The sequence below is a fragment of the Drosophila novamexicana genome, unplaced genomic scaffold, assembly GCF_003285875.2.
Source record: "Drosophila novamexicana strain 15010-1031.04,08,12 unplaced genomic scaffold, DnovRS2.1 tig00000008-arrow-pilon, whole genome shotgun sequence".
Lineage (NCBI taxonomy): Eukaryota > Metazoa > Arthropoda > Insecta > Diptera > Drosophilidae > Drosophila > Drosophila novamexicana.
In genome coordinates, this window is record NW_020824765.1 from 7,132,961 (window position 1) to 7,147,740 (window position 14,780).

The window sequence follows — 14,780 nt, forward strand, 5'->3', positions numbered from 1 at the left end:
GGTGGTTGTCTGTGGCGTGTGATACGCCTATTGATACTGCTTTTTTTTTTTGTGGCCAGCTATTGCCCTGTGGTGCAGGGCGCACAACAAGCAAATGCAATCAGCTAATTAAAGGCCTGCATGCAAGTTAAAAAATAAACAAAAAAACAAGAAGACGAAACTAAAAAGAACAACAAGAAAAAAGTACGGAGTCATGCAAGCGGAAACCTAACTAACTATACTAAACAGCTACACACACACACACACACACACACACACACATATTTAAGCACACACACAATCACAACAGACACAAGAATGTCCATAGCAATTCAAGCGCTTATGAGGCAGGCAGGCAATAGTGAACGTTGCATGATAAATGTTTTTTATTTTTAATTTTTGGTATTTTTGTTTATTTTTTGTTAGTTCGTTTTTTAAAAGTTCCTTTTTTTGACTAGTCTATTAAATAATAGGACTCACTGCGTGCGTGTGCGTTTTTCAATAGCTGGTCAAGTCCAATACAAACGCAAATCAATTAGTTTATTTTCTTTTTAACATTTAGACAAATGTTACTGGGTCGTATGCGTAATTTTTTATGTTACTTTTTTTTTTTTGCTCACACAAAATAAATTTTAGGGAAGCGGGAGGGGAACGCGTATCAATCATATTTTTAGCTGATGTGTGTGTTTATTATATACGAGAGGGAATTAGGCAAAAATGAGCTAAGAATGTGAGGGAGCCGGGAGCGAATAGAAATTTCAACCTTCGACTGGCCTTTGAATAAAATAAAAAAGTATAAAATCAACTACGAAAGTCTTGTCCTTTTTTAGTAAGATATGTACAAAATCAATTGGGAAACTTATACAATTTAGACTAAATCAGCACGCTATGCTTGGTTTTTTTTTTTTGGGTAAGGGATTTAGTATTTTTTCGGCTATGCATATATGAGTACTTGGATTAAAAAACTCTAGATCTTTGTAAGCAAGTAAAAGTTACGTTAATTGAAGAAATTTCGTAAAATCTGTAGCTCTTCAAGCTCAAGTAATAATTGAGAAAAGAGAGTTTATTATATTAAGTAGCTTCGAGTAGTAGAGTATATAAAATACGAGTACTTATAAGTAGTTAATATATATTGAGTAAAATATGCAAATGAAGTTTTTTTTTTATATATATATATTTTTTTTTTGGCGTAGACTCGTCTTGAATGCAGTTAGTATCGAAGCGTAAGCGTGTGATTTTAAAAACAATGAACAACAAACTAAAGTAAATAAATACAAAAGTATAAAAACAAACGTTATGACCGCTAAGAAATGATTAAAAAAGCAATCCTTTAAAGGCTAACTTAAATTATTGTTAATAAATTTCTTGAATTCTTTGTTGTGTGTGTTCCTAATTTGAAACGAATTTCGATAACTAATCGAAATCAATCGAAATTTATGTGAGCAAGAGACAGAGAATTCGAGACAGACAGAGAAATAGAGACAGGCTGTGTGTGTGTGTAACAGGTGTAAATGCGATGAGCATAAGTTAAAGGCAAAATTCTCTTTTGTTAGTTTGTGCGGCCAATTGATTGGCTAAGTAGACTTTTTTAATTATTATGTGGAGGGCCCAAAAGTTGAAAGTAAACCTTTTTATTTTCAAGCGGTTTTTCTCTTTTTGTTTCTTTTTTTTTTTTTTTGGCTGCATTTGTTTTGGACTCACCGATGGACGCAAGCGCACACAATGCCTGCTGAAGGCGGAGAAGGGTCCCCATCTTTCGACCGGCGAGTTACTCACATGTGAAGTATCCGCATTTGAGGTATCCTGTGTGCGATAAATACCAATCGGTATTTCGCAGGTGGTCGAGCAGAGTTTCTGATACAAGCGCCCATACGTGCGTATCCACATATCATCCTTGGTAATGCGCATCTGTCAGGGAATTAGACCAAGAGAGAAAAAGTAATCAAAAAGCTAGGCAACAGTTGCTGTAAAGTGCCACCTACCGAGGTGAGAAAACCACTGCCCGGCGCCTGATCTATGCCCAGCAGCAGGCGCACAAAGGTAATCACATAGTCCTTGACAAAGGCCTGGTAGAGCAGAGTGTCCAGCATGGAGGCACTGAAGACGGCGCCAGCGGCAAAGGGCAGCCGAAACATGTAGGAGATGTGCGAACCGCGCTCCTTCTCGCGCTGCAATTAAGTGAGCGACAAATGAACCAATGAAAACTGCAGCGAATGCACCGCGCCGGGCCCCATGATACCGACCTTTTCCATTTTGCTCAGATGCAGGGCGTATTTGTCGTGTGCCCGGAACTGCATGAAGCGCATGTTCGAACTCTGTGACAACTCGGTGATGCTCTTGATGCTTGGAAAGAATCTTTAGTAGCATGGAAGAAAAACGAATACGGAAAGAATAAAGTAGAGGAGGAAATACGGGTTGAGAAAGAATTTAAGTCATATTTAGATTCGTTGAAAGATAGATAAACAATATTTTTTTCTTGAAAAATACTCATATTTAGCTCGACTGTGTTTACGCTTAATAAACAACAAACTTTGGGCTGCATTAAATGTAAAAAGAGAATTCATTCCGGCTGGACTAAAAAATTGAAAGCACTCTCGTTTTTGTCCGAAAAGTCATATTAAGCTTGAATGAAAGCACAAATTTAACTACTTGAATGCTAATGCATTTAAGTTAAATTAGTCAGAAAGCTTGCTTACAGCTGAAAGCAAATATTTTGTACTGCTTGACAATATTCTGACTTTCCTTAATTTGTTTTAACTTACTACAATTTTTAATTATTGGTATTGACTTAAGCTTTAAGCTCTCAAAAAGCTGGAGCTTTAAAAGATACAGAAAGCTTTAAGGTAATTGAAATTTATTAAGCGATTGCAGACTAAAGGCTCGTAAGTGCAGATAAAGTTTGAACTTGTCTAGCTAATTACATAGATACCTGGATAAGGGGTTTCTCTATGAATCAGCTTTGTTGAGAGCTTATTTCAATTATTGAGTACTTTTTCACTTACTTGAACATATTTTGCACAGCGACTATTGTGTTGCAATCGGAGAGTGAATCCTCCTCGGCTGAATTGGATAGCTCCTTATTGACCACAACGACGCTCTCGGCGAGCGTAATTCCAGCGCGCAGCAGATCATCCAGACAGTCAATGGAGCCGAGCATCCAATACACCTGGAATAACATGAAAATGAGTAGAGAGCATTAAAGAGCTCGCCTGTGGCTAACCAGTGGGAAGTAGGAGAGCGCATCGAGAAAGGCGACATCTGGTCGACGCTCCAACAGCAAAATGATGGGATTCAGCGAGGTCTTGGAACGGAAATGAGCACGCAGCGGTATGATGAAGTTATAGATACCATTCGAGGCATAGTCCGCCGCAAGAATGATGGTCTTGTTCTGCCACTGATACTCCTTGGCATTGCGATAGCTGCAGTGCTCACAGACCTGTCCACAAGAATATTAAAAAGTGCATTCAGTCAATGATTGTGGCCTTTGGGGCCTGTCACTCACCTGGGCCAGCTGGAGGCAGCAGAGCGGCTTCTTCTCTTTGAGCAGGTAGCAAAGCGTCGGACTGACACCAATAAAAGGTGAAACTGGCGGAAAACCCTTGACAATGCTGTAATGCACAAAATGTGAGCATTGCAATTATGAAAATGAGCTCAAATGATTGGATGTTCATAAATTTGGTGTTAAGCAACAAAAAAATCAGGTAAGGAAAAGCGTTAAGTATGGTTAGCCAAACGTTAAGTGCAGGATATGAGCATTAGGAACAGGCGACTGAGTATTTAACACACAGAAAGCTTTCATTTTTGGGTAACATCGAAAAACTTGTTATTTAAATCATAGATGTGTTTTTTTTTTTCTAGATTATTATAACTTAGGAAATGTAGATACAGGGTTGTCGCTTGTTTTTGAAAATGTGATTTTTACAAAGTTTCTCTTAGGTTGTTAGCATGCAATTAACTTGGAACAGCATTTTCAGCTGGCTTAACGCACAGCTGCTGCCAATGGCTTCAACTTGGTTAAATTGAACCTGAGACCCGCCCACTTCGATGCCCACCACTGTGCTTAATTGCACACAGCTAAAACATGGGAGTTTTGTGGTCGTGGAGGCAACACTGTAGATGAACAACAACAACAACAGCAACGAAAACAACAAGAGGATAAACAACAGCATGAAGCGACAACTTTTTGTATGAATGCAAACGACAAAATGCAACTCAGGGCAAACGCAAACAAAACCAAAAAGGATGCTCAGCCAAAAGCAGAAACAACAACATCAATCAAAGTTGCGATGGTAAAATAGTCGAATTGAACGACTATGTCATATGCTGTTAAATAAAGTGGCCACAAAATGCGCTGTTTATAATGTTTAAGAATTTCTATACCAAGAAATTGTTATCGCCTAAAATAAAATGATACAGTATACCCTCGTTTAACGCAACGCTCGAAGTCTTTACATTGTAAGCTATGCTAATGAAACAAAATAAAATCCAATCCTGTTAAGGAACATTTTTGATTTTTTTTTATTATTTTGTGTTATCTACACAAAATTTGATATGCCTTCTCGAAAAAGTAGTTTAAATAAAACAAATTATATGTCTAATAACGCCTCTACCGTGATTTGATTTTTGTTTTGAAATTATTTGCCTAAGAAATTTGCTTTAATATTCTTGGGAAGCTGAGATTACCTTTCGTTTTAGCCAGGAACAAAGTGCAAGTTTTTTTATCTTTTGGTTTAAGATATGAAAAACTTCAATGTAAAAAATAGGTCTGTAGCTTCTGTAGACGGACGTTAAAGATTATTGAGAATAAGCTTGAGAGGACGTTTTTTTATTTGATTTTTTCATTCTCTTAAACTTATTAATTTGAATATTAATAATTAAAAGAGTTTGTCATGCCCTTCGCCGTGAACTTAGATTTGCAGGGTATGTGTAAGACAAGACTAAAAGCGTCGTAAAGTAACATCAGCAAATCTAAAGTGGTTACGCGCCGCGTCCAAGGTAAACGTTGCAAGTCATTAAAAAATGCCCCGCGGCAGTCAACTAGCGACTGTTGCAGCCAAACAAAACATTGCATAAGCAGCAGCAACAACAACAACAATAGCAACAACTGCAACAGCAACGATAACAACTCTTCAACAATGGAACATTCCAAAATGGCAGCACGAGCTGGTTGTGTGTGCCCCGCTGAGGCGCCTCAAGTGCGGCAACTTACCCGGAATAGTCGGATGCCCAAACCGGACGCGCCAAACGGCGCGTCTCAACGGAGCTGCTTGACGTATAGGTAAAGGCCGGCGGCAGCGGAGGCGGTGGCGGCGGCTGACCGGACACAAAACCGCCAGCGGTGCACATTTGTGTGCTCAGCGCCAACTGCGCCGCTGCGGCTGCCGTTGTGGTGGTGTTGGTGGTGCTGCTGCTGCTGTCGTGCGAGTAACTGCAGCAGCAGCGCTGTAGCTGACGGCGTCGAGCCGCGAGCACCGTCAGCGCGCCACCGCCCAGGCCCAGGCCCAGGCCCAGCCGTTGACTGGGCGGCAGGGCGCACTCGCTGTCGCAGCTGTAGCTCTTCTTCATAGCGCGCCCGCGCAGCGGTGCGGACCATTCGATTGGCGGTGGCCCTGCCGCAGCATTGGCATTGCAATAGGCGCAGTTGGCGCCAGCAACGCTGCCCCGCGGATAGGAGTCCTCCGAGGAGCTCTTGATGAGCGAATAGGTGCGCGATTGTGGAAAGTGCCCGCCCAAGCAACTGCGAGAGTTCTTGGAGTGTCAGTTTTTTAGCGTTTTACTTGAGCAAAAGAGGTCTAGGCTAAGCTAAGGGGGTTGTGTGGAGGATAGGGGGTCATTACAGCTAATACGACATATATTATAAACATACAATAACAGGGGGTTAGATCAAAGCGATACTTTCAGCATTCTTAATAAAATATAAGTTAGAAAAGATTTTGAAATAAGGCTTAACTATGTTTAATGGAAAGTAGTTTTGAGATTGTACTGCAAGGCTATCAATTTGACCATCGAGAGAGAGAGAGAGAGTTCGATAGTCAGTTGATGGTAAGAAATGCCCCGACATTTTCAAACTTCGATAGTTATATGGTGTTGCATAAGATAAAAACAACTGAACTCTTATTTAACAACACTAAATCGATAAAGTTTCGATTTATGCTTCAAATTTTCATGTTATCGATAATTTTTAACTTTTTATTAACTTTTTAATTAAAATTTTGCATCTTTTTCATAATACTATCAAAATAAAACCTCGATAATTAGCATAATTGATATGAGAGACAGTGATGAAATGATCTGTATAATTAAAGGTCACTTTCAAGTCGATAGTTTATTATGTTAATATTATCGATAATGTTAAAAGTGATCAAAATGGAGAGTTTTAATGATCGATAAAAATTTGATGCTACGTTTTGGTTTTTGCATTATTTTATAATCAATATGGCATCACTTTACTTGATTACAGAGTTGGTATGCTGAAAATATCGCTTAGTCCAACTATATACATACAGATACTAGACATTAGGGGTTAAGTTCTTATATACATCACACTTATAGGTACAATCAGAGTGAATACAGATATAGATTAATCTAGTTGTTGGCTGTGTTATTTTAGAGTTTTTATTGCTCTCTAGAATATTTCTGGGGGTGTACACAATACAGTTATGCATATTAGTTGCTATCAATACAGGGGGGAAAAGTGCCTTAATTATCAATTCGTTAATCAAAACAAAAAAAAAAAACAAAAAGAAAAGAAAAACAAAGTCGGATAACAAATTATAGACTTACGCAATCTTCTCAGAGGGCGAACGCCAGGGCATCTCATCGTCAATTTCATCGTCGCTCTCGTCGCCCTCCTCGCCATCATCGTTGCCGGCTATGCTAAACGAGGAGGAGGTAAACATATCCGGCACAGGCAATATCGAGGGTCTGCGACTGCCTGTATGCGGATTAAGGGTTAGTTAGAGTAAAATGGAATACAACTTCTGGCTATTTGCTTACCTCTACGCTGATTGAGCACATCGGGACTGAGCAGATTGGGATTGTTGGCATAGGGCACGTCCAGATGATTGCCCGTGGTGGTCAGCGTGGCAGGTGTTATGCTCAGCGATGTGCCCATGTTGAGGCCCACGCCGAGGCCCCCGCTGCTGCTGGAGCCCGGCTGAGCACCTGCCCCACTGCTTCCAACTGCTGACCCGCCCATTGTCAGCGGCAGCGTTGTTGTTGTTATTGTGGTCGTTGTTGTTGCCGCCGTCGGCATTTGGGTTGTGCTGACGGTTGTGTCCTTTAGATTTTGCCTCGAGTCCGATATTATCACAGCCGTTGGGTTGTCGCTGGCTAAAGATGTTTTGAAAAGTAAATGCAACGAACTTGTACAAATTTCTTTCAGTGCTTCGGTACGCTCAATTTGACCGCAGTGCATTAACGCAAGGAATTAAGCACAAAATTTAACGCTACTTGAACAAAGTTTCGCTTGCTTTACACGAAAATTTACTAATAGTTTAGCCAAACAGCAAACAACTTGAGTATAAAAAGCAGAATGACGCACAAGTAGACAGCGAAAAAAAGAGTAGGAAGAAAAGAGAGAGAGATAGAAAGCGACGTGCAAAAGAAGAAAACCTGTCCAACTCATTAAAAGTCCTTGCAATTTAAGACCAAAAACTGTGCAGCTGTCAAAGTTGCGTATTGCCAAGTGGTTAACAGGAACGGCAGACGTTCACTTACTAAGCCAATGACATTAGGTTAAATTGGCAGCTAAATATTGGATTAATCTGAGAGAATATTTCATTTAAAGCCATTTCAATGAGCTTTAAGCTTAAATATAGCTTTTAGGTGTCCACCGCAAATATTAAGCATAGTTTTACTGAGCTTTTAAATCTTTTCAGAAGTAAACTTAAGTTTAACAACAAGAAGTGAATCTATAGCTTATAAGAGAAATAAAAAAGTAATTTAATATATTTGCAGCCCACAACGCATCATTTTTAAGGCTTTTGTCAATTTTAAAGCTATATTTTAATCTGTAGACATTGGGAAACATGAAAAATTAACTTATTTATATTTTTCTCTTTTGAACTATTTTTATCTTAACTGTAAAATTGGTGTTTTACAGTGCTTCACAATGCATTGAAATAAAAAAGCTTTAAGTAAGCTTTGTCGATATAAACTATTAGGGTTTTGCTTTATCTACTCATAGTAGCCAAAAAGCTTACTCAAATATGACCACTTTTAATATGCACGCAGTATAATCAGCTTAAATCGAGATATGTTTGCATTTAGAACCAGCCAGAATTAAAGCTTAAAGCTTTTATGTACTTTTAAAGCGATTGAAGTAAGAAATAACGATTGGAAACCCGCAAGGCTTTGCAAATATGAAATGGGATTATTTAAGAATCGATGATTGTTTTAAATGAATCACATGGAAAAGATTTCAGAAGTTCTCATATTGGTGCTTTTAGTTTTTTTTTTAACAGATGGACTTCGAAGCTTCTTGAAATCCTTACTAACTTTGGCATTGAATAATTGATTGTTACAGGCTCGTATGATTTTCCAATTTCAGCTAGTGTCATTCGAGCCTTTAACGTTGCAAGTTTTGGCCAAAAATATTGACTTTCAGTTAACGTTTGTAGTAGGAACCTTATTACATTTGCTCACAGAAAAGCCCAGACACAACTTGTTGGCTGGCCTAATGACTCTGCCTCATTTGCTGACGCTTGTTACGCTTTAATTAGAACGAAAGGCGACAGCAACTACATTAATTTCTGCCACAACACAGGGTATTCTGAGACACAGTGGGCTGGCCATAGGCGACACGCAACAGTTGCTGCCACAGCGCACAACGTTGTGTATACGCGACGTGGGCAACAAATTGTTGCGTGCGCGTTGCGTATAATTTACAATTGACAGGGGAGCAGCGGGCTAGGCGGGCGAGACAATATCAACTATCAATAAAGGTGCAACAGAATAAAGAGTAATAATAAAAAATAAATAAATAAAACACCATGAACGGGTTGCAATATGAGACATGCGATAAAATACGTCAAAAAGAACAACAAGTGCAAAAAGCAAAATGAAGCAGAAGACAAAAATAGCAACGCGGAAGTAACAAAAATTGATCGGCCGGATCTGTATTGGCAAGGTGTATGTATGTATGTGTGTATGTATGTGTGTGTGCGTGTGTGTGTGTGTGTGTGTGTGTGTGTGTGTGTGTGTGTGTGTGTTGGGCTGTGCGACCTGTCGCTAATGGCTTTCAAATAGCGGAAATGGTTAACGTAGGCGGGTTTCTTTTTGGGCTAAAGGCATTTACAGGCGCTAGGCAAAAGTGGGCAAAACTTAAATTCTAGACAAAAAACAGTTATATATAGGTATTAAGAAAGAGAGAGAGAGAGCAATATATAAGGTGTAAGAGACAGCGAAAGAGAGACAGAGAGAGAGTGAGAGTATTGTTATGTAAATGTTATAAAAGGTAGTTGCATAGGTTGCAAAAGGTGATTAGATTTTTGTTTTGTTCATTTTTAAAATCATTTTTAATGTTAAAAATTTGTTGGGTTTTGTTCGGTTCATTCCTTAGTACTTTTTAGGGGTTTAGAGGGGGTTTAGTATTTTTTGGAGGGATGGTTTAGTTTTTTTGGAGTCACACTCACGCACAAATAGTGTTGTATAATCACTGTCACATGTTTGTTGTTGCATTTGCGGATACGGATACGGTGGCGGTAACGGTGACGGTGGCGGATACGGATACGGTTGCAAGTGTTGCCGCTCGATTATGGGCGTGCCGGCGCCAGAGTCGTATGTGGGACTGTGGGGCACACGAACACAAACAGACGGCACTGGTGCAATGGCCGCTTGATTCAAAGCGGTTGCTGTTGTTGTTGTTGATGCTGATGCTGATAATAATGTTGATGATGTGAAAGTCGTGCTAATTGTTGTAGTTTTTGTTGTTGTTGTTGTTTTAGTTGTTGATTGTATTGTTGTTGATGTTGTTGTACTGGCTACACATACATTATACGATATGATATTATATATGTATATTAATATATGGAATGTTGTGTGTACATGTGCGTGTAGTGTGCGTGCAGGTGTGTGTGGGTTTTTAGTAGTTTTAGTACTCAGCAAAAGTTGTCAAAATTGCCAAGAAATTGGTTAAGTCTGATTTGATGATATGCTTAGTTCTAGTTCTTGATTTTGTCTAGACTATTTGGACTTTGGGTTTCTGCATCTATGCATATAAGTTTTCGTAGTTGTAGTAACCTTTAACCTAGTTGCTATAATTAGGTTTCTGTTGTTTTTTGTATATCTTAAATATTTTGTATAAAACCAAAATCAAAAACAAATTAAAGTGTTCTTTAAACCATTTCCAATGGATATTATGCTATATATTTAAATTTGGCTAAGCACTTTTTTGCTTTCATTTTTTTTTAATTTGAAATTTAAAGAATAGTTTGTTTAAATATAGCAATTTTTTAATAATTACTTTGCTCAAATGACAAAGTTTTTAAAAATTGTAGAAAAATTGTAAATATAATTTAAATCATATCGGAATTTGAATTTTTACTTGGGATGGTTTTTGTGTACATTTTTAAATGAATCAATTTATATTTATATTAAAGAGTTAATTATTTTATTTAACTTTACAATTTAAAAATAAGCTTTACTTTTTACTCAATTTTTTTATTTTTTTTAAACAAAAATTGTTTTGATGTGAACATATTTTTTGGAAATTGATTTAAATTTCAAATAATTCGATTTTTGATGTGTAGCTAAGATATTCTATGTTATGTATGTAAGTATAATAATAACTTCTATACCCGAAACGATAGAGAAAACAGAATTTGAGTAGAGCTCAAAAGGCAATTATAGTAGAAAAGTTGTAAATAAAACAAGAAGTTAGAGAAGTTCATAGAGAGACAGAAAAATTGTACAAACATAACAAAGCGGTGGAGTTTTGTTGTTATTTAATTTTTTTTTTTTTAGTCTATTTTTGTTGTGTTAGCTTTGAAACGAGAACAAATAAAATCGTCAACTTTCAAGACAAAATAAATGTTATTAATTAGAGACGGGCACGCGCACACACATTGAAAGCGTTTTGTTTCAGCTTAAATTTTACTTTTAAATTTATTTTTTGATTCAGACAAATTGACAACCGTAACAAAAAGAAATTAAATAAAAGAAATTAGAGGACAGACAAGTAAATAATAAACTTTTCAAGAGCCGAATACGAACGCAACGGATGGCAGTCTCGAAAATCAAGAGCAAAAAACTTGTTGCTAAATTTAAAAATAAAAAAATAAACAAATAAATAATTTGATATGAATATATTTTTCATATACATTTTGTTGCTTCATTCAAAGTCATTCAAACGTGTGTTTCGTTTTTGTAGTTTTAAATTTCTTTTGATGACAACCAACACACACTCAGACACTCACACACAGACGCGCGCACACACTCGCACACATATGCAATTCATGCGCAGTATTGTACCCACCAGTTGCTGTATGCGAATGGGTGGTGCCAGCACCACCGCTGGCGGCACCACCGTCTTTGCTGGCTGCCGTTGTTGTGTCCGTAGTTTGATTTTGATTAACGACAAATGCCGAATTCTCCTCCTTGGTGATGCTCATATAATAGCACGTGTCATCCTTTTTCATAATGTGCCTGGGTCCTGGATTTAGCAGTATGGTATCCTCATAGAACTCCGGCAGCTCGGCCGGACGTACGCCCACCAAAGCAACACCGTACCTTTTTATTATTATTAATATTATTTTTGGTGCGTGCAAATAAATAAATATGAAAATTTATATGAAAATGTAAAGCAATTTTGGCATTTTACATAAATTTGTATTTGAATGGCCGAGGCGTCTAAATAAATATGCGACGAGAGGCGTGCAAGTTGGCATTTATTTATGCCCATCCATCCATCCAACCTGCGTAGCTACCAGGCCCTACCCACCCAAAACCACCCAAAACCACCAACCCACCATCCCATCATCTCAACATTCAAACGTCAAGCTATTCATTCAAAGCAGTTTTGTTAACTAAAAAGCATTTTGAAGTATCTCCACTTACTTGCGATGCGAATGAAAGCTGGCATAGGTAAAACTTTTGCCCTCGTACTCTCCAAAGAAGCGACTGTCGCCGAGAACAATATGATAAATTTCATTGCCCGAGCATTTGCCATAGAGACGATGCCATTCCTCCGGCGACTGTTGGCCTTCCCTGTGAAGAGCAAAACAAAAAAAATAAACATAATAATAAAATAAAACAAGTTAAACATCTTCATGCCAAAAAGGTGAATTAAGTTTCGAGTTTTAATTGTTGAGATTCTCGTCTGACCTCAAGGAATTCACAGCTTCGTCAAGCAACAACTACGATTTCACGCCCACCGCCCACTCCCCACGCTGATTATTAAAACCCTAATTAGAATTCTTTACTTAACAAATGCGTCAAGTTTAACGCGGCGTATGATTAATCTGGCTTGCGTGTTGCTCGCGGTCTCAAATTGAAGCCGCAGACAACGCTCGAGCATTTCACTCATTTATTTACATTTTATTTTTATTTTTAATTTACGCACTTGACGACCGGAAAAATTTGCATAAAACACAGTTTTGCTGTCAGAAACAATTGCGCATTAAATTTAATTAAAACTCGCACTTCAAATTGACGCGACGTTCGCTTATTTCCTTTTTACAAATGCGTCCTTGTGCCATTTCGTACCCACACGTTAAAAATAAATGAATGAACGTTGAAGCTTTAATGCTCTTAAAAAAATTAAATTCCTCTAGAACTTTAAGTGATTCTAATAATTGGCAAAAAATACTCAGCTTGATTGAATACTAATTTAAGACTTCAATGTTAAGCTTTTAAAGCAAATGAAAGCTTCAACTAAGGTTGAACGCTTTATTCATAAACCAATAAACCTCACTTAAGATTGTAGCTAAAGTTTCGACTCAAAACATAAAAAGGTTTTTATTTAATCTTTATGTAGAAGCTCATTGCTAATAAATACAACAAAACAATTGGTAATATTTACTAATGGGAGATTTAAGTTAGGTCTATCTATTTTAAGCATAATTACGTTGCCAGGATTTTATACATCCCTCCCTGTCGCCTATTACAGTCTAAAGATATTAAGCTATGCATGAGCTTAAAGCGCATTAAAGCTTTATGTTAGGTCTGTTGATTTATCTTAAACACATTTTTTTTTCCGGGATTTGTTCTCACCTATTACAGCCTTGAGTTATTAAGCTTAAGCACATTAAAGCTTTACTTTATGACGAATGCGATAAAGATTTGAAGATTCTAATACTCCATGCGTTCTAAATGCTTATGAGTGAAAGCTCAACAAGTTGACTTGAATTGGCAATGAAAATTGTCATTTATAAAGCTTGGTTGTATCGCATTCTGTTGCTTAGGTAATTTAGTCATTTGTTACCCTTAATACCCACTGTAGGGACATCATAAATATGATGCGTATGGCCAGGTGACACATTAGAAGCGCTGAACTGTGACGCCTCGTGGCGGCAAACTTGCTGACGCATGGAAAGTGAATTTTTTTTCTAGTTTGCTGACCATTAACAGTTGACCGGGCATTACACAGGTTATATATAAATGATATGACGGTTGAAATACGTACTGTCCGCGTGATGTGTGCAGCAGAAGGGTGACCAGAGTGCTGGCGCCCGGGCAGGTGCAATTGTTAGCCAGCAGCGCGTACTTGAACTCATCCTCGCAGACCACGTGCTCGGCGAACTTCACATGCAGCTTGTGCTCCGGTCTGGCCACAGCGAATTTCCGCAGGATATGCAGCGAATGAACACATGTATATGTATAAAAAAAAGATTGTATATTTATATATATATATATATATTGGTTGCATTGGTTGTGTGGCACGCACAGCGCGCAAACAGTGAAAGAAACCAAATTAACAGAGGCGTGACAAAGCGCCCCACACACGCACACACACACATGTACACACAACTCACCTGAATATCTGCACATATTGCGGCACATTCGGCGCAAAGTCCTTGACGGCCCAGGAGCGTAGTATGGTATGCTCGTCGGCAGCCGTTTTATCCGCATAGTTGCGAGCTGCCAATATGAAACACGCCTCCGCCTCGTTCATACGCGCTCGCGCCAAATCGCCATCCTTCAGACAGGAGCCCTGTCAAATGCCAAATGCCAAACAGAAAACGACAAACGGCAAAATGTCAAATGCAATTCAAATCGAATCACAAGTTGTCAAATATTTAACCAACCTGTATGTAGATGACGCGCTGCGCCCAAATGGGCACTTGCAGTATCATTCGCATCGTTGTGTCCAGCTCCATGGGACTGAGCAGCACCACATAGAAGTCCTGCAGCAGGGGATGCGCATAGAACTCGTTCAGAAAGTCCATTATCGTATCCGCGTGCAGCGTTGTCGAGCATACGACTACATGCTTCTCGCTCTGAGCACGATGCGACGAGTAGCTGCCGCCCAATTTCTGGCGCTCCATCCAAGTGAAAGCCAGCTGCTCAAACTGCATATGAAAGCGAAAGGTATAAGATGTACATATTTATAACAAAATATACGTTTTTTTTTCATTGCAAATAAGATATCGTACTTTACTGAGCTGTCTTCCCGTCTAAATGAAGCTGACGACTCTACAGTTTGGAAATCTACTTGATACATTTACTATAAAATTATATACTTATATCTACAATATTTTTTGAGAATCCATAAATCTAGTATACTCTTTTTTATCTAATTAATTATTATTATTATTATATTATTATTTATGCTTTAAGAGAACAAACAATTATTTTTTACC

The 14,780-nt window shown here is 38.3% G+C and overlaps 1 protein-coding gene across 5 annotated transcripts in view; it reads right to left on the reverse strand.

Annotated features, from left to right (window-relative positions):
• The window catches only part of LOC115763611 (potassium channel subfamily T member 2), a 102,255-nt gene that overhangs the window by 5,270 nt on the left and 82,205 nt on the right, over positions 1-14,780 (reverse strand). For 4 of the 5 annotated variants that reach the window (XM_030706261.1, XM_030706253.1, XM_030706247.1 and 1 more), the window contains exons 9-21: positions 14,226-14,489; positions 13,953-14,131; positions 13,604-13,744; positions 12,037-12,186; positions 11,456-11,709; positions 6,976-7,311; positions 6,763-6,913; positions 3,482-3,587; positions 3,200-3,415; positions 2,982-3,145; positions 2,223-2,334; positions 1,962-2,147; positions 1,756-1,887 (exon numbers count right to left, since the gene is read on the reverse strand). In XM_030706261.1, coding sequence (XP_030562121.1) covers positions 1,756-1,887; positions 1,962-2,147; positions 2,223-2,334; positions 2,982-3,145; positions 3,200-3,415; positions 3,482-3,587; positions 6,763-6,913; positions 6,976-7,311; positions 11,456-11,709; positions 12,037-12,186; positions 13,604-13,744; positions 13,953-14,131; positions 14,226-14,489 — 2,391 coding nt within the window. Of the gene's footprint in view, positions 1-1,680; positions 1,888-1,961; positions 2,148-2,222; positions 2,335-2,981; positions 3,146-3,199; positions 3,416-3,481; positions 3,588-6,762; positions 6,914-6,975; positions 7,312-9,614; positions 9,959-10,174; positions 10,184-11,451; positions 11,710-12,036; positions 12,187-13,603; positions 13,745-13,952; positions 14,132-14,225; positions 14,490-14,780 lie in introns of all 5 variants that reach the window. The other variant, XM_030706268.1, reaches the window with a different exon arrangement.